Genomic DNA, 26343 nt, shown 5'->3' on the forward strand with positions numbered 1-26343 from the left:
TCTCTCTCTGTCTTGCTCTCTCTGTCTCTCTCGCTCTCTCCCCCCGACCCACCCACCCACCCACACCTTCCAGAAGCAGTGCTTGTCAATGCCTTTAACCAGCAACGTGCTGTGCTCCGCTAAATAATTCAGGGCGTGTAAGATGAATAAGAAATACTTGTTTCAAAAGAAGAAGAATGGAAGAGAGACTAGCATTAGCTTGTCGGGCGGCTCGCTGAGCGCGCTCAAAGAGTCGCACGACCCCGCTGTGTTATCAGGGCGAGAAAAGGCTTTTCTGTGTGGAGTCAATACTGCTCACCATCAACACAAGGCAACGCTGAGGTGTAAGGCGTGTAACACACACTCATACATATCTATCCGAGAGTGTGTGTGTGTGGTGTGTGTGTGGTGTGTGTGTGGTGTGTGTGCATGCATTTATATGATGGATATAAGTGGAGGGCCAGCAGTCTCAGGGACTAGAGGCACTTCCAGATGTCTGACAACAGCTGTCTAATATGCAGTTTCCAGCCATGCTCCCTGTCTCGTACACACTCAAGAGACTCTGGCAGATGTGGCCGGTCCGTCCTAATAAGCTCAGTGTGTGAGCGTGTGTGTGTGTGTGTGTGTTCCCACACCAACCGCTGCCCTGACGCAGCCCAGAACTTTCTGCTGTGGGTGTGTGTGTGTGTGTTCATGCATTCTTACCATCTTGTGTGACCGTGTGTTCTCATTTATGTATTTTTGTGAGTATCTTCGTGTGTGTGCATGTCTGCATGTTGTCCGTCTGTTGTTGTACGTATGTGCAGCTTCATTTGTGCACGTTTGTACATCCGTCTCCGTGCAGTGTGTATGTTTGGTTTGGGCGATGTGGACACAATATTATTCCCATATTTTCTGGCACTTTGACAAGGGTGAGAATTTACCACAATTTGGCACTTTTCTGCTTCATTTTTCGGCTGAGTGTTACTGTGCGTGCAGCTTGGCACGGTGGCTGGAGCAGCTTCGTCTTCGCCCCTGCTGACATTTCCTAGCAGGAACGTTTCTATGAATCTCTTGACATGACACTGCCAAGGGGACTCGCTGGCTGAGAGATTGTGCTGCTGTTTTCTTTCACGACCTTGTTGTTGCATCTTCATTATGATGACAGCGGTCTATCTACAGGTGTATTCATCATCATCATCATCATCATCACCATCACCAACAAGGGGCAGAACGCAACAGCAGGAAAATATTCTTGACATTTTCAGGAATGTTTGGGATGATGAGTAGGAGAAGTTTAATTATGTTGGATTACGTGTTTCACAGTTTGACACAAATTGAGCGTTTTATGTAATGTTTATACAAAACAAAATGCCAGCGGTCCACTCGCGGCTGACCTGGGTACCGCTGGTGTGGAAAGACGCCTCGGTGAAAAGTAATGAAAACACCGCAAGAGCAAAGCGGCCCGCTGGCCTGAACGGGAACACGATTAAATCAGATTGGTGGTCAAATTGACTTTAACAGCAACGGGAACTTCCTACCGTTTATAAATCGCAGCACGCCTCATTGGTTGTGTAGATGACTACCGATGGTTTTTAGTAAGGAAAGCCGATGCCGTTATCACATCACACCCCCCTAGTTTCTGTGTACGTTAGCTGCCGTGTGCATGTGTATCAGTGGGCCTTCATGTGTGTGCCTGTGTATGTCTGTTTTGGCGCCTACTTCATGTCGTGGTGTGTTTGCTGTTCTGCAGGGGTGGTGGGCTGACTCCATGAGAGATGACGGAGGAAGCCATCGTGATCGCCAAATGGGACTACCAGGCCCAGCAGGAGCAGGAACTTGACATCCGGAAGAACGAGCGCCTCTGGCTGCTGGACGACTCCAAGACGTGGTGGCGGGTCCGCAATGCCGCCAACCAGACGGGCTACGTGCCATCCAATTACGTGGAGCGGAAAAACAGCCTGAAGAAGGGCTCCCTGGTCCGGAACCTCAAAGACACCCTGGGTAAGCCCGTTTCACACGCGGCGCTGAAAGCTAAATCTGAGTTAATGGAGGATCCAGTGACAGCGTGTTCATGGCTGGTGTTAACGTGTGTTCACGCGGTGTGCAGTGTCATTTTTTGTGTGCGGCGCAGACAAATTGGCCTGAAATTGACCAATGTGACCAAATTGGCCTGACTTGTCTGTAGTCAACAAAAGCAAAAATGTCACTGACTATTTTTTTGGCAAAGGATTCATGGTAGAAGAGATGTTTTTGTTTCATGACTCTGGTTTTGAGGAGGAGGGAATATGTCTGAAGAGCTTACTCATCTCGGGGTTTCTAGTCCGGACATCCACATCGTAATCTGTTAGAATGAAATGGGTTTATCCCGGTGGGGGTTTCCTGGGTGTCTTGTCATATAACAGCTCTGAACATCGTCCGTGCCAGTACTGCGTGATGAGCACATGAAGGGGCATGTTCACACCCCCGGGAGAAAGTATGGGGACCAGGTTAAATGAAAAGCAATATGCAACGACGCTGCTAATGTGATGATAAGATAAATGACAGTGTAAAAGAGTTGCTCCCCGGGGAGTCCGGGTGGCGTGGCAGTCTATTCCGTTGCCTACCGACACGGGGATCGCCGGTTCGAATCCCCGTGTTACCTCCGTCTTGGTCGCGCATCCCCACAGACACAATTGGCCGTGTCTGCGGGTATGAAGCCGGATGTGTCCTGGTCGCTGCACTAGCGCCTCCTCTGGTCGGTCAGGACACCGGTTCAAGGGGGGAGGGGGAACTGGGGGGAATAGCATAATCCTCCCACACGCTACGTCCCCCGGGCGAAACTCCTCACTGTCAGGTGAAAAGAAGCGGCTGGTGACTCCACATGTATGGGAGGAGGCGTGTGGTAGGCTGCAGCCCTCCCCGGATCGGCAGAGGGGGTGGAGCAGCGACCGGGACGGCTCGGAAGAGCGAGGTAGTTGGACGGGTACAAATAGGGAAAAGGGGGGGGGGGGCTAATCTATTACTTCAGTACATTGACAGTCTGATTACAAGCCCAAAGACTTATGGTACGCTCTCACATGACACAACACAAGTGTCATCTCATCGCTCGGGGGACACGACACGCCACAATATCGACCGCCTGATGGAGGAGCTCATAAAATAAGCTCGGCTGTATCCTGACAAATGATTGATAAGTGCTCCCACCTCCCACGCAAATATTTCCTACACCCGATCGGATGAAGGCGCCACTTATTGGGCTGTCCGTGGGTTTTGCACTCCAGTTTGCAAACATGGCAGTCGTTCGGAAACGTCAAATTTCATCCAAACTACCCACCGACGTCAGTTTCTGAATAAATCTGAAGCAAGAAACAGGCCGGGTAGTTGCTCCATTAGGCTTCATTTTATATCTACAACGCCTCGTTGAAACAAGATGCTTGGAAGTTGTGTGAGGTGTTGGACACCCCGTTTGCATATTGTTTACTTTGCAACGCTGACACAATACACAACCTCTGAAAACTGAACGCAACACTACCCAGCATGCATGATTTGCCTACACAGAAAATAAATGGGAAGTGTAGAAACGAACGCACCGTTGCACAGACCATGCAAAATGTTTTTCATGTTTGTATGTTATTGTCAGTCCTGGTAACGCCACTGCAATTACACACCGCCTCCACTCACCTAATTCTGACTGATGCCAAAAAGGGTTGTTTTTGGGGGGGGGGGTTGCAGACTTCAGAAGGAGGTCAGTGAATTTGTACCAAATTTAACGATTTCTCATTACGGGTCAGCTCGCCACAAACAAGGATTGATTTTTGGATGGATTTTCAGCCTGCGGCGTGCCGATCAATTGCTGACCTTAAAACAAGGCCGGGGCTGACGGGGGGCCGGCCGGCTGCGCTGCGAGTGAATGTGAAGGTCACGCGGGCTAATGACGAATAAATCCCAGGTCTCATTTTCTCTTTACCGGAACCTTCTATGGCATCAGACAGTGGGAGAAAGAGGGACGTCCTCCTCGGTGTCACTTTGTCCGGTCCGAGATGAATGAAAAATAGAAACGTCTTTTTAACCAGCAGGACTTATTAAAACAAAAATGCTGAAATTAAGTTTCCTTTATTAATCCCCTTGGGGAAATTCAGTTACTGCAAATGAACCCATCCTAGCTGTGATCTGTGTAGCTAGGAGCAGTGGGCTGCCGCCTTCATGCTGCGCCTGGGGACCAACTCCACTTCTTTTCTCACTGCCTTGCTTAAGGGCACAGACACGAGTATAAACCCTAACATGCACGTTTCTTTTGATGGTGGGGGAAACCAGAGCACCCGGAGAAAACCCACCGCAGACACGGGGAGAACATGCAAACGCCACACAGAGCACAACCTGGAAGGACCCCCCCCCCAAGGTTGGACAACCCCGGGGTTCAAACCCAGGACCTTCTTGCTGTGAAGCGACAGTGCTAACTACTTGGCCACCGTGCCGCCCAATGCAAGTGACGGTTTTGTTTTTAAAATAATAAGAGTCCTACATGGGTAAGGTGGAATACTAGCTTAAGCTTGTTGACGAATACCACATTTACTCACTATCGCCACAAAAATGTAAAAGTGTCAATATCCTGTTCAGACAATGGTCGTTTATCTAATTTTCAAGATGTTAAAGATCCATTATCCATCCATCCATCCATCCATTATCCAAGCCGCTTATCCCTGTTGGGGTCGCGGGATACTAGAGTCTATCCCCGCAGTCACTGGGCGGCAGGCGGGGAGACACCCTGGACAGGCGGCCATTCCATCACAGGGCCGACACATTCACACCTAGGATCAATTTAGTACGGCCGATTCACCTGACCTACATGTCTTTGGACTGTGGGAGGAAACCAGAGCAAACCCACGCAGACATGAGGAGAACATGCAAACTCCACACAGAGGACAACCCGGGATGACCCTCAAGGTTGGACTACCCCGAGGTTCGAGCCCAGGACCTTCTTGCTGTGAGGCGACCGTGCTAACCACTGCACCACCGTGCTGCCACTAAAGAGCCCAAGCCAAATTCAAACCCAGGCCACTCGCTGTACCAGGTGAGCCACCGGGGCGCCGGTATTGACCCAAACAGCCAAATTTCTGCGAAACACAAAACGGAAGATGAAGAAGAATCTCTATTCTTCCCCACCTGTAGATGAAGTTTGTCTAGTTTGTTGCACAGTGATCGGCATCGCGCATTAGAGGAGAAGTATTTCCAGTCAGTCAGTCAGTGCACCATGAATTGTTAATAAAAAAGCATACACCACCTCCCTTTACCTTGCCAGTACTCATCACGGAACGGTCCATGCAGTGCACAGAAAAACCCTCTGGTTGTACAGCCCTATCAGCCGTATCGGGGTGCAGCCAAGTCTCTTTATTACAGGTGGCTGGCCCACCTGTAATGATGTTAAAGATCTACAATCTCTAATATCGCTTTCTTACTCTTCATTAGTGACTTTAATCATACATCTACAAACCACTCGGTGAAAGTGTTTTACTCTGTCATCCAAGGTTTTAATTCACATACTTTTCTTTCTCAAGAGCTCCAAAGATCATAAATCCTCATGTCAGCGGGTCGGTTCCTCATTCTAGCTCATTGTTTGTTTATATTGCTCTATTTTTACACCGCTGTGTGATTTATCGAAGAGGAGCGAATAACCACCACTGTTACCGCTGCTGCCAGTTAAAACTACCAAAACTATTACTTAAAATAAATGTTTGTAGTCGTCGTTACTATTTCAAAAATACAAATGAACGCCAAATTCTCTTACGGATGATAATTTTAAAGTTGAATGACAGTTTGGATTTGACCCGAACCACAATCTGCACGTTAGAACAACTTGTGTCAACACATTTTCTCTAAATAACTTCCCTGATTGGGTGTGTGTGTGTGTGTGTGTGTGTGTGTGTGTGTGTGTGTGTGTGTGTGTGTGTGTCTAGCACGTTGCAGGGATCGTTGAAGCCAACACAGAAGCCCTTACTTGGAGTTCATAAGCTCGGCTTTAGCAGATATGACCGGAGGCTAGCCAAAGCTGCCATGAACGGAGAGCTGGATTTTGAGTTAATAGTGTTTTTCGAACCAGTCAGTTGCACGAATCTCCTCTGGCCGGATTTATTCAAATCATTTTATTTTTCTCATCACTGAATGAACACTGCGGTCAGGTCAGGTCCATACCGGCCCGGCGGGATGTTTTCAGTTGGGGGCTGCTGAATCATTTATTTACATTAAATATATACAAACAAGGGAGTTTTTTTTCCCCCATTGGGCAAAAACCCCATGATAACTTTTCTGCACATTGTAACTCAAAGGTCTGAGAGAAAACTGGACTTCTGCAGCTCCTCTTTTCTGTATTGAGGTTTAAGAAAATCTAGCCCGGGATGGAAGATTTTAGCCAATCACGGGTCAGCTCAGAGAGAGGGCGTTCCTATTGGCTGTTCTACAAATGCAGATCTTATGTGTACGCGATCAATTCACTTCCGTCCTGCCCCGCCAGTCGGTCTCTTTAGGTTGTAACCCTAAAAATCAACAAGACCAACTCAGAATGGCTGCTTCACATGAATAATGTGAGTGTAACTAAGATTGGCTTAAAATATATTTCTGTACATGGATAGCTTAACAACAACGATACACGTTTCATGAGTCTCACTTCGACATTTCCTGGTTGTACACGAGTGTAAGGGATTGAAGAGCAATGCAGAGGTGATTTGGTGGCGGGGGGGGGGGGTTAGCAGAGTGATATGAGGCTTGAAGAGCAATGCAGAGGTGATTTGGTGGGGGGGGGTTAGCAGAGTGATATGAGGCAGCAGAGAGAGAGAGAGAGAGAGAGAGAGAGAGAGAGAGAGAGAGGCGGAAGGATTTACATGGGAATATTTACCGTTACCTACTGCAGCTGTTAACTTTCCAAGCCGTTTTATGACGCCCAACTCACATTTCCCACTTTTCTGACGATTTATGCTGCCTTGTAGAAAAATGCTACGGTAGCGCAAATCGATAGCAGTCTCTCCTTTTTGGGGGGGGGGGATGTCCCCCCTTTTTCTCCTCAATTGTACTTGGCCAATTACCCCACTCTTCCAGTCACTGCTCCACCCCCTCTGCCGAGCCGGGGAGGGCTGCAGACTACCACATGCCTTCTCCCATACATGTGGAGTCACCAGCCGCTTCTTTTCACCTGACAGTGAGGAGTTTCACCAGGGGGGACGTAGCGCGTGGGACGATCACACTATTCCCTCCCCAGTTCCCCCTCCCCCCTGAACCGGTGCCCTGAATGACCAGAGGAGGCGGTGCAGTGACCAGGACACATACCCACATCCGGCTTCCCACCTGCAGACTTGGCCAATTGTGCCTGTAGAAACGCCCGACCAAGCCGGAGGTAACACGGAGAATCGAACCGTCGACCCGTGTTGGTAGGCAACAGAATAGACCGCCATGCCATCCGGACGCCCCGATAGCAGTCTCTCCTAACCATGCGCAGAACTGCTAAGTAGCACATCTCGATAGGTAGTACATAGACAGAAAGCGGAAACAATTGTTTGACAAATCAACACAGCTCTTAATAGACATGCAGAGTCACAAATACCACCTGGACCAGTGGCTCATCCCTGGCACCGGGCAATACACACAACCTGCCTAGTGGATGGTCCACACAACCATATTGCACTGAATACGCCATTTTGAGAAAACACATACTCAGCGCACAAATTTAATTCACTATTCATTCATCATGTGATGCTGAATAATTAACTTCACAACAGCAGTTCCTAACAAGATATTACCCCGAATGTGCTTCCGCTGCTCAAAATGAAGGTCACCTTTCATCTGTGCACCTGATCACATTGATTGGCTTTATAAAATGCCTTGTAGCGCTATCTGGTTTGTTATAATTAGCGCATTTAAATATGCAGTTTGTCTGAAGTCCATTTCAATTAGTGGGACTGACATTGTTATCGTGACAAACATATTGATTAGAAACCTGAATATAACCTCAACACCGTTTGTATTTGACGCTGACCGATGGTTCACAGTATCTCCCCTTTCCATGGCCCTGATCGTGTCTAGTCATCGTCATCATCTCATCATCAGCCGCTTCTCCGGGGTCGGGTCACGGTGGCAGCAATCTAAGTAGGGCACTTCAGACGTCCCTCTCCCCAGCAACGCCCTCCAGCTCCTCCTGGGGGATCCCAAGGCGTTCCCAGGCCAGATTGGACATGTAGTCCCTCCAGTGAGTTCTGGGTCTACCCCGGGGTCTCCTCACAGTTGGACGTGCCCAGAAAACCTCCTGATCAGATGCCCGAACCACCTCAACTGGCTCCTTTCAACGCGAAGGAGCAGCGGCTCTACTCCGAGCTCCCTCCGGATGTCCGAGCTCCTCACCCTACCTCTAAGACTGAGCCCAGACACCCAACGGAGGAAACTCATTCCAGCTGCTTGTACCTGTGATCTCCCCCTTTCAGTCACTACCCAAAGCTCATGACTATAGGTGAGGGTTGGAACGAAGACTGACCGGTAAACTGAGAACTTTGCCTTGCGGCTCAGCTCCCTCTTCACCACAACGATCCAGCACAACATCCGCTTTAGTGCTGATGCTGCACCAATCTGCCTGTCAATCTCATGTCTAGTCCTCATCGAAAACCCTTCACGCTGCGAATCTGACCAGTTCTGTAGCTGGTTTTAAAGGGTCATTATTTTATTTGTAATATTTTGGGTTTTCTGGATTTTCACAAGATGTGTAAATATCAGCATGCGTTGTTGAGCGGTACTGAAACAGAGTCAAAGACTCATTCAGAAACACAGCATCCGAGTCGGCTTTGTGGTTCCATCTTGTTTGTTGATGCATCGATACCCAAAGACTCCGCTTGCATAAACTGATATCCATTGAGAACGCCTGAAAATGGCAGACATCTGGGAAAGTGCTGTTTATCCACTAACTTTCTGTTTGAATTTGACGGTCCAATTTGATTTGTAGTCGTTTACTCAGGGGGAAGTAGCACACGGTACCTGTAATTACCCCATACCAATGTGGGTAAAAGCCTGTTTTAGTGCACCTGGATCTGTCACAGCATTTGTCTTGATTAAGACGGTGTAAATTAGACTGCCACGACCGTGGTCCGCAACACGCCTTCCTGGATTCCCATTCCCTGTGTTTCTGAACCCACGGTGCCGGAGGGCAGAACACCGCTGACACTTGAAAAACGTGTCAGGACATGGCTATTGAAAAGCCACAACGCTTTACTTATCTACGGATTGATTGATTTGTGCGAGACTTTGGCAACGTGTCAGTCGCGAGTAGATGTGAGAACTGACGGCTAATTTTAGGTTAACAGACCCGCTTCTCACCTGACGGTGTTGACTTACTTAACACTAGTTTGGATGGCGGTGGAGGTTGTTTCTGCTGCCCGTTTCTCTGTGCATGCTCCTGTATTTCAATCTGACGGTTTAACTGCCCGTCTCCTTCATCTATCTGTCTTACTGTCTGTCCATCTAGCTAGCTGTCCCTCTCTATAGCTACACCCCACGACTAATGTTACCTTTTTTTTGACCAACTTTACTTTTACATCCACTTTTGGTACATAGGGACCAAATTTTCACTCATGGAACCCAGACAGGGCAAAACAGTATTGCCTTCACCCATGAACAGTGTAGCGCAGGGTGTGTGTGTGTGTCTGTGTGTCTGTGTGTAGGGGAGGTTGGGTGTGGGGGAGGAGGGGGGGGGTTAAATACCCTCCACTGCTCCTTGTTCTGTGTGATGTGAACAGAGAGATAATCTTGTCAGAGCCGCGCTGAGGCAAAGTGGTTTCTGACAGACAGCTCCGCCTGGCCGCTCCATGCTGAAACAGTAGTAACAAGAGACAGACAGATTATTAAATAGAGGGAGGAGGGCGAGAGACGGTTAATATATATACATATATATAGAGAGAGAGAGAGTGAGTGAGTTTAAGAGAGAGAGTGGGTTGAAGAGAGACAGAATTTAAAAGCGAGAGAGACAGAGTAAAAGGAGAGTTTAAATGAGAGAGATAGAGTTTGATAGTTGACAGTGTAAGAGAGGGGGAGGGGGAGAGAGATTGTGTCCATGACCTCTGACACTAAACAGCCTTGTTCTTGTGTCAGTTTTCCTTCCATCTGCTTCCGGCCATTAGGGGGTGCTATCCTGAGTGCTAGAGATACTGGCCTGTTACTGGAGAGTCCCCAGCCAACTGAGAAGTTGTTGACAGGGGAAGTAAATAAAGATAAATGTCCTTTCCTTTCTACCGATACTGTCGGTCGAGTCCCCATCGGCGGGCTTGTTAAACCCCTGGACTCCACACACATCTGCTAACCAGGACTGAGCAGTGCTGGAGAAGACAACACTGTGATATTTTTGGGTTGTTTTTTTTGTTGTTGCAATATTAAAGAATAACAAGTTAGATAATGTCACCAGATATGTGCAGCTTAACTTTCAAAGCGCGTTTGCAAAGAATTTATCACCCCAGCAATTATTAAGGTGCATTTAAAGGGGCAAATAAGGCAGATGTGCAAAAAGGCATTAAAGCAGACAAAGCTTTATTTGTTGGATAATTTGTCAGATGCACTAGATTTTTTCTTCTTCTTCAAGAGTAGACATAAAAAGCAGACCTTGCTAGATTTCATTTGCCATCAAGTAATGGGAGTTTTGGTCCAACATGACCGATGGACCCAATTTGCCGTCACGTTCCTTTGCACATGCACAGGTTTGCACATGAACTATGTCACATGTGTATATTGTCATGTCAATTCTGAAACCATGTATTGTTCAGCCGCAACGCTAAGCCAACCAACAAATCACACACACACCAGCACCAACCTCAACACGCCTGCGAGACACACAGACGGTAAGAAGCATCTCTGGTCCCAGAAAGAGCGCGCTCACCAGGAAAAACAATGTTTGTGTGTTCAGTGAAAAGCATTTGAACTCTGCCCTACATGAGCGAAGTGGCTCCAGCTGACTGACTGCTCTCTAATTAACCTCCCCGTTAGATCCTGAGTTCTGCCGCTTTCACCGTGGGAGTTTATTCCGATTTCAATTTCCGTTTATCTCTTATCCCGCAAATATGACCACGAATGGAGGCTTTTCCTCATGGTTGAGCACATTCATTACGTGCACTTCCTGCCTTGATGCGCCAGGCCTATACTTTTATCTGTTGGCACGGAATAACATTTATGAGACAAAATGAAGTCCTGTCTGTCCCCTATAATGGAGCAAAGTGTTAGTCTTAGCATGCAGAAGTCACATGGGCACTTTTTTGGCATTTTCAGCCTACATTTTGACAGGGCGCGAGAGTGATAGAGAGATGCAGCGGAGGTTTTAAGGCGGGCCTCGAACCCGCGACACTGTCATCAGGCCTTAGCCCATATGGCATCTGTAAAGGGACCAGATGTAAACAGTCCAAACACAGGACAAAAATACCACAATGCAATGCTTCATCTCTTTTCCGCTCTGCTGGTGCACTCTTTTCACTGTCAAATACCACGTGACAGGATGAGAAGAAACAACAAAACGATGTTTCGGTCCCGTCTGAAATCTTTTTTCTACTCCCTATCGAGTACCCCTGTGTTCCCCAATCCAGTCCTCAGCCCCCCTTTGTCCTGCAGGTTTTCATTGTAACCCTGCACAGGCAGGCTGGCTTGTGTTTATAGCACTCAGTTATGCCAGATGTGCCAAATCTGTCATAATTACAGAAAGTGCCGATTGGCTGAGTTACTACAAGGCGGCCCACCGTACATATGGCCCAGAGGAATGGGTTGGGGGACACTGGGGTACCCTACTGAGTGCCTCATATGTGGGTTATATTGAATGAGTGGATGAGGGAACATGTCAGGTGGTATTCACTTATCAAGTAGACACGTGGACTCGAGGTTAAATGGCGCCAACTTGGGGGTTTTATATTGAAATGAATAGAAATGTTCTTCTTGACTTGTGTTAGCTGGCGCCGGTGGGGGGGTGGGGGGTGGGGGGATGGGGTGCACCTCGGCTAAGTCATCCTTCACGGTCGAGAGAAGTTCGATGCTACCTTCATACGCCGTCGCTCGCTGCCCGCAGAGAGAACCAGACGGATAATTTCCATTCAGAGGAGATCGACTAGGCCTTGTTTTGACAAGCGGTGGCGAGTGATGGATAAGGATGGAGGCAGAGCTGATAAGCACGTTGTCCGAAAGATAAGCAATCTATTCACTCCATCTCTCTCTCTCTCTCTGTCTGTCTGCTGCTGAGTGTATCTCTCCGTCCCCTCCATCTACATCTCCCTCTGTCAGATCACCTCCCCCCTCCATTACCCCGCTCCAGTGTCCCTCCATCTTTTTTTCTGTTTGATGTCTCCATCTCTTCACCTCCCCACTCCTCCCCTCTAACGCCACGGCTGTCACTCCACCTCAATCCTGTTCCAACCTTCATCTTTCCCAGCTCTCGTTTCTTCTCTCTCTCTCTCTCTCTCTCACCTTTTTTTAAATCTTTTTTGGCGGTCCTAACATACATTACCACCGAGGAGTTTTCCCATCAAAGCCCTGTCAGACAGTTACCGTGGTAACGTGTAAATACTGACATCAAGTGTTAAAATGACATTTGTTTGCATGCAAATCTGGAGGATCATGGTTTTAAAGGGTCAATCCTTAATCCAGATGTAGACCAAGGGTCGCCCTGCTGCTGGAACACAGAATACGGGGTTGGCAGCTGCCATCGCCCCCAATTTGATTGACAGGTCTCTTATTACAAGGACTAACACGAAGCAACAACCAGATCTGGGTTTCTCGTGTTTTCTGATGCTGCAGAAGGTTTGTTCACATCGCTGATGGTTGTAGAAATTGGAACAAGAGAGACACAAAACGTATTTTAACATCTATAGCTCAAACTCTTCAGTTATGTATGCAAGTACACCTCAATACGATACGGTCAAATAAATCACAAACTGGACCTTTAAAACTTAGAGGATGGAAAGTTTTTCAGGACCCTATCTGCTCTGGTGGGGACGTAACCGAAACAGAAAAGTAGCAGACGTGCGTTAATTGTTATTGGCGGTTTTCATCACCAACTGTGCCACAGGTATCTTTTGCCATCGCCGCCGCGCTGGATTTCGATTTCTCGATAGCGGCGGTTGGGAAACAATCAATGCGTTCTATGAAAATCGGATACCGTGGAACGTGACGGCCAGTGATTAATTTCTCCCTCATCCATCCACGGTACACTGGGCTCTGTGTGTGTGTGGGGGTGTGTGTGTGTGTGTGTGTGTGTGTGTGTATAGAGAGGACAGTGGTCAGCAGACAAAACAATCCTTAGTCTACACTAGTGGCGGCATGTTGTCCATGTTGTCCTCCGTCTCTCGCACCAAATGTTCCACATTAATCTGTGTTGCAGGTTCATGTCACTAATGTGCTGCTTACATTCCCACTGATACATCACAGTACTACTACTGTTACTACTTCACAGAGCACTACTATGATATCATAGTAGTGCTCTGTGACATACTAATAGTAGTAGTACATTTGCCTCATATATAGTAGTAACTGTATCATAACCAAGAGCAAATCATGAGCAGTTATACAGATCTGACACTCTTGCAAGGAATCAACTGGTGAGCAAGTCAACAAGTTGTTACATTACACAGCAAGATGCTGTATATTAACTGTCTGCAGGAGGCCTCGCAGCTCCTTCAGCCACACCGGCAACTCCTGCAACCATAAACAAAAGCCATTGGACAGCTGAATGGAAGCTAAGTTTAGGTTTACATTTCTCCTACAAAGGGGTTAAGCTAAGATGTCGTGTGTGTGTGTATGTGTGTGTGTGTGTGTTGTTGCACGTTGTGTCTGCATGCTTGGTATGGCTTTTTGTTTGTGTGTCTGCAGGTGTGATTGTGTTAAACTTGTGTTTGCATGTGTGTGGGAGTTTTTCCATTGACACTTTTGGCCGCGCCGAGTCAAACCATGCCACGTTGATTTACGTTTCCATTACCAGTTTAACGCGTCGAGATGTACCGAGCCACGCCCGAGATGGACCATCTCCGAGTCTGGCCAAAGCGTGCCAGACTCACCTCCAAGCGGGCTGGGATGACGTCACATGGGCTTCGTCATCATTGATTGGTTCTTCTTCTGGGATGACGTCACATGGGCTTCGTCATCATTGATTGGTTCTTCTTCTGGGATGACGTCACATGGGCTTTGTCATCATTGATTGGTTCTTCTGTTTCTCCTGGGATGATGCACATGGGCTTTGTCATCATTGGTTCTTCTTCTGGGATCATGTCACATGGGCTTCGTCATCATTGATTAGTTCTTCTTCTGGGATGATGTCACATGGCCTTTGTCATCATTGATTGGTTCTTCTGGGATGACGCACATGGGCTTCGTCATCATTGGTTGGTTCTTCTTCTGGGATGACGCACATGGGCTTCGTCATCATTGATTAGTTCTTCTTTTTCTTCTGGGATGATGTCACATGGGCTTCGTCATCATTGATTAGTTCTTCTTTTTCTTCTGGGATGACGCACATGGGCTTCGTCATCATTGATTAGTTCTTCTTTTTCTTCTGGGATGACGTACATGGGCTTCATCATCATTGGTTGGTTCTTCTTCTTCTTCTAGGATGATGTCACATGGGCTTCGTCATCATTGGTTGGTTCTTCTTCTTCTTCTAGGATGATGTCACATGGGCTTCGTCATCATTGGTTGGTTCTTCTTCTGGGATGACGTCACACGAGCTTAATCATCATTGATTGGTTCTTCTTCTTGGTCACCCATATCCGTTTTTTAAGCAAGAAGTTGTAGATGCCAAGCAAAAGCACCGATTTATATGTTTTTGCCCGTTGTTGCCCAAATTAATACCACCAAGGGGACGATCGTCCCAAAATCACTTTCATTACGCTTGCTTTAGTAATCACCGTGATGTAGGCTTACTGGGGTGTTGTCATCTGTCGGACAAACTGCATCGAAATGCCACACTGCTCCGCTACACATAATAACAGGCTACAGTCTGCAGGGTGCAGTATATACACACCACACTGGCCACAGCGTAACACTACATAACTCGCATGAAAATAGTACGACTGATAGCAAGACCTAAAAAGAAAACCCTACATGAATGCCACACCTTGGTATTCATATCGCAGTATTGACATACACCTTAACCACATTCACAATTTAACACTACACCTTTTTGTATAATAATACATAAAAGCAGTTTTGAAAGAAGCTGTCTTATTTACTTGTTTGTTCATTCATTCAAGTCAGGTTCGTTTTATTTGTATAGCTCAATATCACAAATACAGATTTGCCTCAGGGGGCTTTACAGCAACACAACATCCTGTTTGTAGACCCTCGTATTGGATAAGGAACAACTCCCTAAAAAACCCAGGGAGGGGGCATCCGGGTGTTGTGGTGGTCTATTCTGTTGCCTACCAACACCGGAGTCACTGGCTCGAATCCCCGTGTTGCCTCCAGCTTGGTTGGGCATCCCTACAGACACAATTGGATGTGTCTGCAAGTGGGAAGCAGGATGTGGGTGTGTCCTGGCCACTGCACTAGCGCCTCCTCTTGTCAGCCGGGGCACATGATCAGAGGGGGAGGGGGAACTGGTGGCATAGCGTGATCCTCCCACGCGCTACGTCCTCCTGGTGAAACTCCTCACCGTCAGGTGAAAAGAAGCGGCTGGTGACTCCACATGTATGGGAGGAGGCATGTGGTAGTCTGCAGCCCTCCCCGGATCGGCAGAGGGGGTGGAGCAGCGACCGGGACAGCTTGGAAGAGTGGGGTAACTGGCCGGATACGACTGGGGAGAAAAAAAAGGGGGGGGGGGAATCCGGAAAAAACCCATGGAGAATAGGAAAACAACTTGTTCATCCATTCATTTATTTTTTCATCGGCCTTCCTCGTGGGTGCGCAACCTTTTCGGCGAAGCATCCACTCGATCGGCGCCTGGTGGCAAGTAACTGGCTACCAAACAACCGATGCACAGTGCAATAGTAAACGGCGCCAAACAGGGTGCCACTTTTAAACGTCAGACTCGAGACGGGTGTGTCATCAGCTAAAGACGCACTTTCAAGCAGGTAGCGCTGTTGTAACGCAATGCAAGCCCCAGCCGTGCTGGACTGACGGGCCGAGTCACGCCAAGCCAGCACGTGTCTATAGAAACGTGGATTCTGAGTTTCCGTGCACACTCTGCATGTGCAAGTATGTGTGCGTTTGTGAAAAAGATGCGTCTGTGTGTGTGGTGCGGTGTCTATGGTGCATCTCCATTTGTGTACCTCTTAGTGATTGTGGATGCATGTCGTGTGTTGGCGTGAGATCTTTTTGCCTCGCTGTCCTTGAATGTGTGTGTGTGTGTGAGTAAGCCTTGCTGACATGTGCTGCCTCCTCTGCGCCTCCCTTTCCTCCGTCAGTCAACCAGCAGGTTGTAAAAAGCCTCCTTGCTTTCACGCGACTCCATTAAACCCCCCCACCCCCACCCCCGGTGTGTCGGCAGCAGTTTGGCTGCTGCTTGGCTTCCTGTGCGGTCTAAATATAAACATGGCCGTCTCCATCGCCGCATGAACACAGGACCCGATACGCCAGGTCGTGGCACCCAAGACCAGCACCGTTATTTACTGCCACTGTGTCACGAAGACAGCGTACGAGGAGGAGGAATGGGCGTGCGGCTGAGGGTTGTTGGTTCGATTCCCTTCGACCAGCTGTTTAAAAAAACAAACACCTGTAAAGGGAATAGGTTGGAATTTGGTCTTGGCTCTTGAACGACTTGATGCCTGACTCGGCCGTTCAGCGCGTATGTCTTAATGGATGTAATCGAGTGAATGTAAATGTGAAACGGAGCAAATGCACTCAGTCGACTCTCCACGAATAGTGGTTAAAAAACAACACTCCATCCATCCATCCATCCATCCATCCATCATCTCTCTCTCTCTCTCTCTCTCTCTCTCTCTCTCTCTCTCTCTCTCTCTCTCTCTCTCTCTCTCTCTCTGTCTCACTTCTTTTTTCAATTTTCAACTTCAGCATGCTTTGTTTGCAAGACAAAATTGAAATTTGTATTACCAAAGTGTTTAGAAATACAAGTAAGTGATGTCAGATTTGTATAATGAATTATAAATATGCACACACACACACACACACACACACACACGCTCGTTTCCTCCCGTGGGTGAAACAGAACAAAGGGAAGGATATGAAATGGTGCCGTTAAACTGGACGCTCGGTGATGTCCTGTCATGTGACACACAAGCATGTTCTAGACCCTCACGTCACTCAGACGCACACGCATACACACACACTCATTCACTCTCCCTCTTTCTCCTCGACACACACACACACACACACACACACACACACACACACTCTGGTGAATTACAGCACTAAAGTCTCTCTCTCTGTCTCTATATTACCATCTCTCACGTTGTGCTCCCGGCGGCCACACCCAGTACCGTCCATGCAGTGTCCTTGTCCACATCTGCGTTTCAGTTTGTGTCTTCGTCTGATGGCTGGGAGAGCTGGCGCTGGATCAGCCGGGAGAGCTTGGCCTGCTGTGTCCGGTGGGTCCAGGGACCACGGCCCTGCCTGGAGCTGCGCCCGAAGAGGAAACACTGAGGGCGGTCTGACAGGACACGGAAGCGGAGCAGGCTAAGCTAACTGCTAGCCCATGCAGACCGGCAGTTCCAATAACACCGAGGACGGTCCGGCGGCGGCCTCGCCTGGCGTTGACTGTGGTGTTTTTGGTGTCGTCATGTGGAGGGCAGGCAGTTGTGTCTTCGTCTGATGGCTGAGAGAGCTGGTGCTGGATCAGCCGGGGGAGCCTGGCCTGCTGTGTCCGGTGGGTCCAGGGATCACGGCCCTGCCTGGAGCTGCGCCCGAAGAGGAAACACTGAGGGCGGTCTGACAGGACACGGAAGCAGGGCAGGCTAAGCTAACTGCTAGCCCATTCAGACCGGCACTTCCGATAACACCAAGGGCGGTCTGGCGGCAGCCTCGCCTTGACTGTATTTTCAGTATCGTCGTGCGGAGTGCAAGGTGGTGTGTCGAAGGTGTCTGGCTGGGAGAGCTGGCGTTGGTTCGGCTGGGGGAACCTGGTCTGCTGCGTCCGGCGGGCCCTGGGCCCAAAGCCCTCACTGGAGCTGCGCTCGAGGAGGAATCACCGAGGGCGGTCTTACAGGACGCGAAAGCGAGGCAGGCTAAGCTAACCGCTAGCCCATGCAGACCGGCCGTTCCGACAGTCATCCTGGCTGGCGTTCGTTCCCCTGGACAGTGACTTTTTGTTGTTGTGTAGTTTGTGTATACGTGTTAGTTTAGATATATGTCTTAGTGTGTATGTGTGTTCTTGAAGTTCTTGTAGTTTGGATTTGTGTTTTTGTCTTTGCGTTGCACTGCTGTGGGGAAACGACTCAAATAAAGTGTTCCTGATTCTGCCCCTTCTCTCACTCCATGCAGACCTCTCCCTCTTTTCCTCTCCGTGCATACTTCCCCCTCCCTTTCCCACCTCTGTCTCAACTTCAGGTCACTGCTTCGTACATCCATGTTTCTGCCTCCTTCCTTCCTCCCCCCTGCTGCTCTGCCCCGGAGCTCCTCACCCCTCAACCCCCCCTCTCCCCCCGCACGATCCGTTCCCAACACACCGCCGGTAGACACGAACCCACTACACATGTACAAAACGGCAGTACAGATGCGCACACACACACACACACACACACACACACACACACACACACACACACACACACACACACACACACACACACACACACACGCTCAGCGGCTCCTCAGCATCGAGAATTGCAGGCTGATTCCCTGAGACGCGGTCTCGCTTCACGTTGTCCCGTTTGCTCGGGGACATCGATGTGCTCTTGGTTATAATTGTATTGGACTTTTGATCTGCTCACAAACCCCCGAGACGGCGGCGGCGGCTTCGCTTTGAACCCGATCACGCTCGAGACCCGCCAGCAGAGGCCGGGTGCGGTGGGCGTCTGCCGCCGCGAAAGGGAAAGTACCCGTCTTCCCGTTTTGGCAAATCCTTGAATCTTGCATTGGCTCATGAAATGTGTTTTCTTAGAGGAGGAACATCAGGAAACGGGGCGAGATAGTCGCACTTGTTTTTCCCAATGCAAATCAGCTTTCTTTCAGGAATGCTCCTCCGTTCCTCTGGGTTTGTATTTTCATCTTCAGTGAGTTGTACTGCCATGACCAAACTTACATTTGTACTGCCAAAGTGTTTACAAATACACTTGTTTGTAAACCAAACACGATAATGTAAAGTGACATCAGATTTGTGTAATGAATTATGAATATGTGCGCACACACACACACACACACACAAACACACACACACACCCTCACTTCCTCTAGCGGGGGAAACAGAACAAAGTGAAGGATATGAAACTTTTATTTTCATTCATCAACATTTAGATTAATTAGGGCGTCCAGGTAGCGTGGCGGTCTATTCAATCGCCTACCAACACGGGGATCGCCTGTTCGAATCCCCATGTTGCCTCCAGCTTGGTTGGGCGTCCCTACAGACACAATTGGCCATGTATGCGGGTGGGAAGTTGGATGTGGGTATGTGTCCTGGTGGCTGCACTAGCGCCTCCTCTGGTCGGCCAGGGCGCCCGTTCAGGGAGGGGGGAGAACTGGGGGGAATAGCGTGATCCTCCCACACCCTACAGCCCCCTGGTGAAACTCCCCAGGGGAAAAGAAGCGGCTGGTGACTCCACATGTATGGGAGGAGGCATGTGGTAGTCTGCAGCCCTCCCCGGATCAGCAGAGGGGGTGGAGCAGCGACCGGGACGGCTCGGAAGAGTGGGGTAATTGGACAGGTACGATTGGGGAGAAACAGGGGAAAATCCCAAAAAAAATTATATATATATATATATATATATATTTGATTAACATCATTGTAAATTAGACGCTCAAAGACGTCAGTCGTGATACATGCGTACACACACACACACGTAGAGAGACAAGCATGGTCTAGTCTCTCATTTCACTCAGAGGCAGACACACACACACACACACACACATATGCTGGTGCCTCTATCTGTTGTCTGTCGGAGGTGTGAGATAAGATACACTGTTTTGAAGCCTGTGGAGAAACTGAAATGCGCCGCCGCATGTAGGCTGCAAAATGATACAACAATGTAGAATTAACCACCGCAGAAGACACACAGAACACACACACACACACACACACACACACACACACACACACGCGTCAGGGTGATGTGTCTTGACCTTTTGCAGAAGGGGGAGGTGTTACTGAAATACCGGGGGGGGGGGGGCAGTGGATCAGCAGCAGTGTTAGGGGCTGATATGACCCACCAGGCAGAAACCTGAAGGTCGACTGAACCATCATCCACATCAAGTTGTATTTACATCCTCCCTCTCCCTCTCCCGCTCTCTCCCTCCCTCACGCTCTCTGTGTGTGTGTCTCTCTCTCCCGCCCTCTCTCTCTGTCTGTATGACTCTCTCCCCCCTCTCCCTCTCTCTCTCCCCCGCTCCCTCTCCATAAGGTACGAGATCATGATAATGCACCCATACCAACACAGAAAGCGGTCATGTCTGCATGAATGCCTGGTCATTTTCAACATATTCACGTCTTTTAAACTACCAAAGCCAAAATAAACGTCAAAACTGAGACAAAATTGACATTAACAGAAGCCACCAAACCTGTAAAACAATCTGCCGGTGCAGTAAGATACCTCGACTGCGGTAAGATCTCTTGAAACGAAAGAAGAAATCACAAATTAACCATAAAACAAGTTAAATTGCACTGATTTTAAGATATCTGATCTAGTCCGAAGAATAACTTGTATTTAATCATGCCGTTAATGGAAAAAACCACTGCAAGCAATTCTCCACAAAAGACGTTTATTACCTGTAAAAATGCTCTTTAGGATGACATAACTAGACTGGATAACTCTCAAATCACAATAAATAATGTGGTGAATTCTGGATGAGTGAATAATTCCTGCAGAAAGATGTTTCTGTGTGATTTGTAAGATTGTCAGACTTGTTCAGATAAACCGTTTTTGCAGTGTTTCAAGGATGACATACGACACCAGACTGGCTTATGGTTCAATTTAAAAAAATTCCCAATGAGTTTAACTGTAAACGGAGATATTTACGCTTAAACAAGAAACTATGTCCCTCTGCAAAACGATGACTCTGTCTCCCGTGTGTTGGTGCTGCAGAAATGAACCCCACTGGCTTCAGCTATTTGTGTAAAATCTTTGCACGGAGCGGTTCCACCTCAGGGGATGGAAACACCTCTCTTTGAAACGTCGATGGATAAATTTTAAGTTATAAAGGAAGACATTTTGGAGTGAACCTCTTCATATGGTGTTGGGGATGGCTGTGGGTGGAGATGTCCAGGGAGAGAGAAGAGTGGACACGAGGGATCAGAGGGATGACAGAAGATGGAGAGATTTCGATAGCCGGCGTGACAGCGATAGAAGGAGAGTGTCAAAATAAGAAAAGGTCATTTACTATCGGAGGAGATGGACTGCCAGCATGACAGCAAGGAAGCAAGTCCAAATGTGTGTGTGTGAGGGGGGGGATTTAACTGGTGGAAAGGGAACATTGAGGAAATGTCACTCGGGGGTTGTTTAGGGAAAAGGTCAAAGGTCAATGTTTTCCATAGAGCGATGCCAGACTCTCCATCCGCTGTCTTCAAGGTTGCTGACATCCGATCGCTTCCCGTTGGCTTGATATTCTGTAGACACAGATCCAGCTTTAATCTCTGTTGACGTCAAATACTCGCAGTGTTTCTGCACATATAGAGAGCCTGCCATCCAATACACATAATCACCAGCCTACACGGTACACACATAGACAGACAGACAGGGCAGACTGCTGTGATAGATATAGATGGGTGGATAGATTGATAGATAGATGCAGAAAGACAGGACACATTGCTGTGACAGATAGACAGATGGATGGGTAAATACACAGATAGATAGATAGATAGATAGATAGATAGATAGATAGATAGATAGATAGATAGATAGATAGATAGATAGATAGATAGATAGATAGATAGATAGATAGATAGATAGAGGAATGGGTAAATACAGAGATAGATAGATGGATGGATAAATACACAGATACATAGATACATAGATAGATAGATAGATAGATAGATAGATAGATAGATAGATAGATAGATAGATAGATAGATAGATAGATAGATAGATAGATGGACGGGTAAATACAGAGATAGATAGATGGATGGGTAAATACACAGATAGATAGATAGATAGATAGATAGATAGATAGATAGATAGATAGATAGATAGATAGATAGATGGGTAAATACACAGATAAATAGATAAATGAATAAATACACAGATAGATAGATAGATAGATAGATAGATAGATAGATAGATAGATAGATAGATAGATAGATAGATGGATGGGTAAATACACAGATAGATAGATGGACCGGGGGAAACAGCGTGATTCTCCCACTCGCTACATCCCCCTGGTGAAACTCCTCGCTGTCAGCTGAAAAGAAGCGGCTGGCGACTCCACGTGTATCACAGGAGACGTGGTAGTCTGCAGCCCTCCCCGGATCGGTAGAGGGGGTGGAGCGGCGACCGGGACGGCTTGGAGAGCAGGATGATTGGCCGGATGCAATTGGGGAGAAAAAACTTGCCATTGCTAACATAGTGTAAAAGTTGGGGTGCACCGATGGCAGTCTTTCAACACTGATAGAGACGTGCAAATGCATGACTCCTTGCATCAAATTTTGTCATTATGGAAACTTAATTTAATTTTTCAAGCGGGTATGATCTGATTTCTACATGAATTAGTATTGCGAGCACACTGCCAATTTAAAAAAAAAACAAAACTGAAGTACTTGAAGGAAATAGTTTGGCTAGGTCGGTTAGGTACCACAGCCGCTACCCTAATTAGTATTCTTCATACAGAGGCCTGGCACATTAGCATTGCTAATCAATAGCGAGCTGTACTTCTGGCCTCTCCTGCGCTAATTAAGCTGCTGTCTTGTTAGCGCTTGAGTGTTTACCTTGTTCCTGCCCGCGGAAAACCCTCGCAACCCTCCGAGAGGCCGCGGCACTTTGACCAAACCTCCGTCAGCCTTGTCTGACATTCACACGTCTCTGAAATCTCACTCGATGTTTTTCCGGGCAACCTCCTCGGTTGAACGATTGTTTTCTTGGAACCGCCGACAATCGATAATGTGTTTCTACACGAGGGAAAGAACAACACTGAGAGGTTTGTGTAGTTCCGTAGATCTTAACATGAAGAGCAAGGCATTAAAGGAATAGCTCTGACATTTTGAAGTCTATCCCCAATTTTAGACTAATTTCTCCTGTACTGCATTTGCACCCACCCTTCTCGTCATCTACAGTTCATGGTAACTAATGGAGGAAAAACCCATAATCCATATTCAGTGTAGAAACACACGGTTCAGACAAAGCTAACATGATGCCACAGCAGCGTATCGTGGTGAATTCGAGGGGACTTTTTGAGACTTTACAGTCGTATTTTGCCATTGTTTCCAACTGAGTAACTTCCGGTAAAACAGCCTGCAAGTTATTTTCAGCAGGAGCCACTCTGCCGTGACACACAAGTGGATATTTACCCATAAACACAAATGATTTTTTTTCAAATGACCACTCGAATTCACTAAGCTAGACTGCTGCAGCATCTAAATTGGCTCAGCTTGAACTGTGGGGATTTTTTTTTTTTGCATGAGCATTGTTGGAGCTTTATCCTCCTTTAATTACACTGAACTGTAGATGACCAGATGGAGCTGTGCGTCCAGTGTTGAGAAAAAGATAAACGACTGTTCAAATGAAGCCTACCTTTGTACTACACGAGTATTGGTATAAATCAGGGATGGACTTCAGAAATTCAGAACTGCTCCTTTAACACAGCCGGGGGATGAAGGACACAGCCGGGGATGAAGGTACCTTTCTTACGTAGACTGACAGATAATAAAAGAAATACCCGCCCAGGAGTGTTTTTTCTGTTTCAAAGATCGAACTTCTCCCCCTCTTCTTGTTTCCAGGTCTTGGGAAGACAAAGAGGAAGACGAGCGCCCGCGATGCCTCCCCGACGCCCAGCACCGACGCGGAGTACTCGTCCAACGGCATGGCGGGTGGAGCCGAACGCATCTACGACCTCAGCATCCCGGCACTGGTCAAGTTCGCCTACACTGCCGAGCGCGAGGACGAGCTGACCCTGGTGAAGGGGGAGAGGGTTGTCGTCATGGAGAAGTGCAGCGACGGCTGGTGGCGGGGCAGCTCGGGGGGGCAGGTGGGCTGGTTCCCGTCCAATTATGTGCTGGAGGAGCAGGACGGAGAGGCGGCTTCAGTTGACTCCACCCGGGGACAGGGAGGAGGCGGGTACCAGAGGGTCGGCGGGGCCATGGTGACGGCGAATGGCCAGTCAGGCCTCGGCAGGGTTCTCCACACGGTCCAGACGTTGTACCCGTTCAGCTCGGTGACGGACGAGGAGCTGAACTTTGACAAGGGCGAGGTCATGGAGGTCGTGGAGAAACCGGAGAACGACCCCGAATGGTGGCGCTGCCGGAACGCGCGCGGCCTGGTGGGCCTGGTGCCAAAGAACTACGTGGTGGTCCTCAGCGACGGCCCCGCCCCCATGGGTTCCACCCCCTCCCTGCTCCACACGGGGCCCAAACGCACCGGCAAGTTTGCCGGGAAGGACTGGTACTACGGCAACGTGACGCGGCACCAAGCGGAGTGCGCGCTCAACGAGCGAGGGGTGGAAGGAGACTTCCTGGTTCGAGACAGTGAGTCGTCGGTGAGTACCGTGGCGTGTGTCCCGATTGGACCATCCCGCTCAGAGTGCCGTGGTTCTGGCACCTGTTGCCACGGTGACCAAAACACCCTTGTTAGTGGGAAGTCACCCCGGGCCAACTGGTAAAAAGTGACGCAATCAACCAAACTTTATTTCTAAAGCACATTTCACTAATTAAAATGTGACGCAATGCACTTTACATTAAATGAAAGTGCACAGATAAAAAGTTAGTGATAAAAAAGAAAAAAGAGTGAATTAGTAAATTAAAAAGATAATAAAAAAAAAACAATAAAATGGACGGAGGATATAACAGAATAGTAAAACAGAAATTACATGACTGAAAATTAATGAAAACAGACAGAACCCACTATTAGTTAACAGCAGACTAAAAGCTAATTAGTGAAAGTAAAAGGAGGTGAAAACACTACTATAAAAGATGTTTTGATAAAAGTTGTTATTGAAGTACCAGGAACATATTTATACGACATATTATTTATGTAGGTAGAAAAAAAAAATTGTTTTACTAGAGTCTAAAAAATCCATTCAACACTTCCTGGCAGCCAGTGAAGAGGTTTCAACATAGGAACAACGCGACACATTCTGTTGGTACTGGAGCTGCAGAGTTCTGTCCAGCTGTCCTCGTCTTTTGGGTTTCTTTGGCAGTCCTCACAGCATTTCCCTGCAGTAGTCAAGTCGACCAGTAACAAATGCGCGGACCAGGTTGTTAGTATCAGTGGAAAGCGGAAGGCTTCACTTCTGAGATATATTTCAGTCGATTAATTTTTGTTTTAGTTCATTTTTTTTACGTGCAGTTGGAGGTTTAGATCTGAATGGATGACGAACAATGAGAAACGCTCGACCCTCTTACGACCTCTACCATCAGGTCCTCCTGAACAAGGCGTGTGTGAAATGGAGCGTGTGCCCTGCAAGAGCCGTCCATTGACCAGGAAAAGTTCAAAATTGCTTCTCAGTAAATTCACACAGTTGAACTGAAGCCTCAAAGGAACCGAAGCCATTTAGATAAGACTGGTTATGGTAAAATGTTTTCCCGTGCAAAACTTTCTGCGTACTCTCATGACATGCAACCGACAGCTGCATCAGATGCAGTTTGAGGATAACGCTATAGAGCCACGGCTCCCTCTGCTGGACAATGAATGAAACTACGTCTGATTAATAAGCGCGTTATTGCTACTGAATGGGGGAGATTATCGATTATGGATAGAAATGTATTGCGTTGGGTCTCTCGCATGACCGTAATCAACCCAACAACACAATATTTTAACACGAATACATAAAGAGGCTTCGTAAACTGAGACTAAAACGGAAGCGAAAATTCCAAAAATTAATTTGTAAAATTAAATTAAAATAAAAACTGAATTTGCTGAGAAAACTGAAACTAAACGAAAAGGGCAATGCACAGTTGCAAAACTAACTAAAGTCCAAATCTAAATTAAGCTATCACGAATACTTTTTGTTTACTTCAGTCCGCAAGAACGTTGAGTTTGCCTACAACGGACTGTGACTGGAGAACTACACCTCCCAGAGGAAACACGCACCCCCCCCCCCCCTGTTGTTCACAGCACTCACTGCCACAAACTGTCCAGCAGCGTGTGGGATTGAGTATGTAACAGT

The 26343-nt window shown here is 47.8% G+C and overlaps 1 protein-coding gene across 3 annotated transcripts in view; it reads left to right on the forward strand.

The window, feature by feature from the left end:
* The window catches only part of LOC130131570 (cytoplasmic protein NCK2-like), an 83031-nt gene that overhangs the window by 53290 nt on the left and 3398 nt on the right, over positions 1-26343 (forward strand). For 2 of the 3 annotated variants that reach the window (XM_056301315.1, XM_056301314.1), the window contains 2 exons: positions 1712-1962; positions 23960-24714. In XM_056301315.1, coding sequence (XP_056157290.1) covers positions 1737-1962; positions 23960-24714 — 981 coding nt within the window. In that variant the 5' untranslated portion in view covers positions 1712-1736. Of the gene's footprint in view, positions 1-1711; positions 1963-6347; positions 6519-23959; positions 24715-26343 lie in introns of those variants that run through there. The other variant, XM_056301316.1, reaches the window with a different exon arrangement.

Source organism: Lampris incognitus, chromosome 21 (genome assembly GCF_029633865.1).
Source record: "Lampris incognitus isolate fLamInc1 chromosome 21, fLamInc1.hap2, whole genome shotgun sequence".
Taxonomy (NCBI): Eukaryota; Metazoa; Chordata; class Actinopteri; order Lampriformes; family Lampridae; genus Lampris; species Lampris incognitus.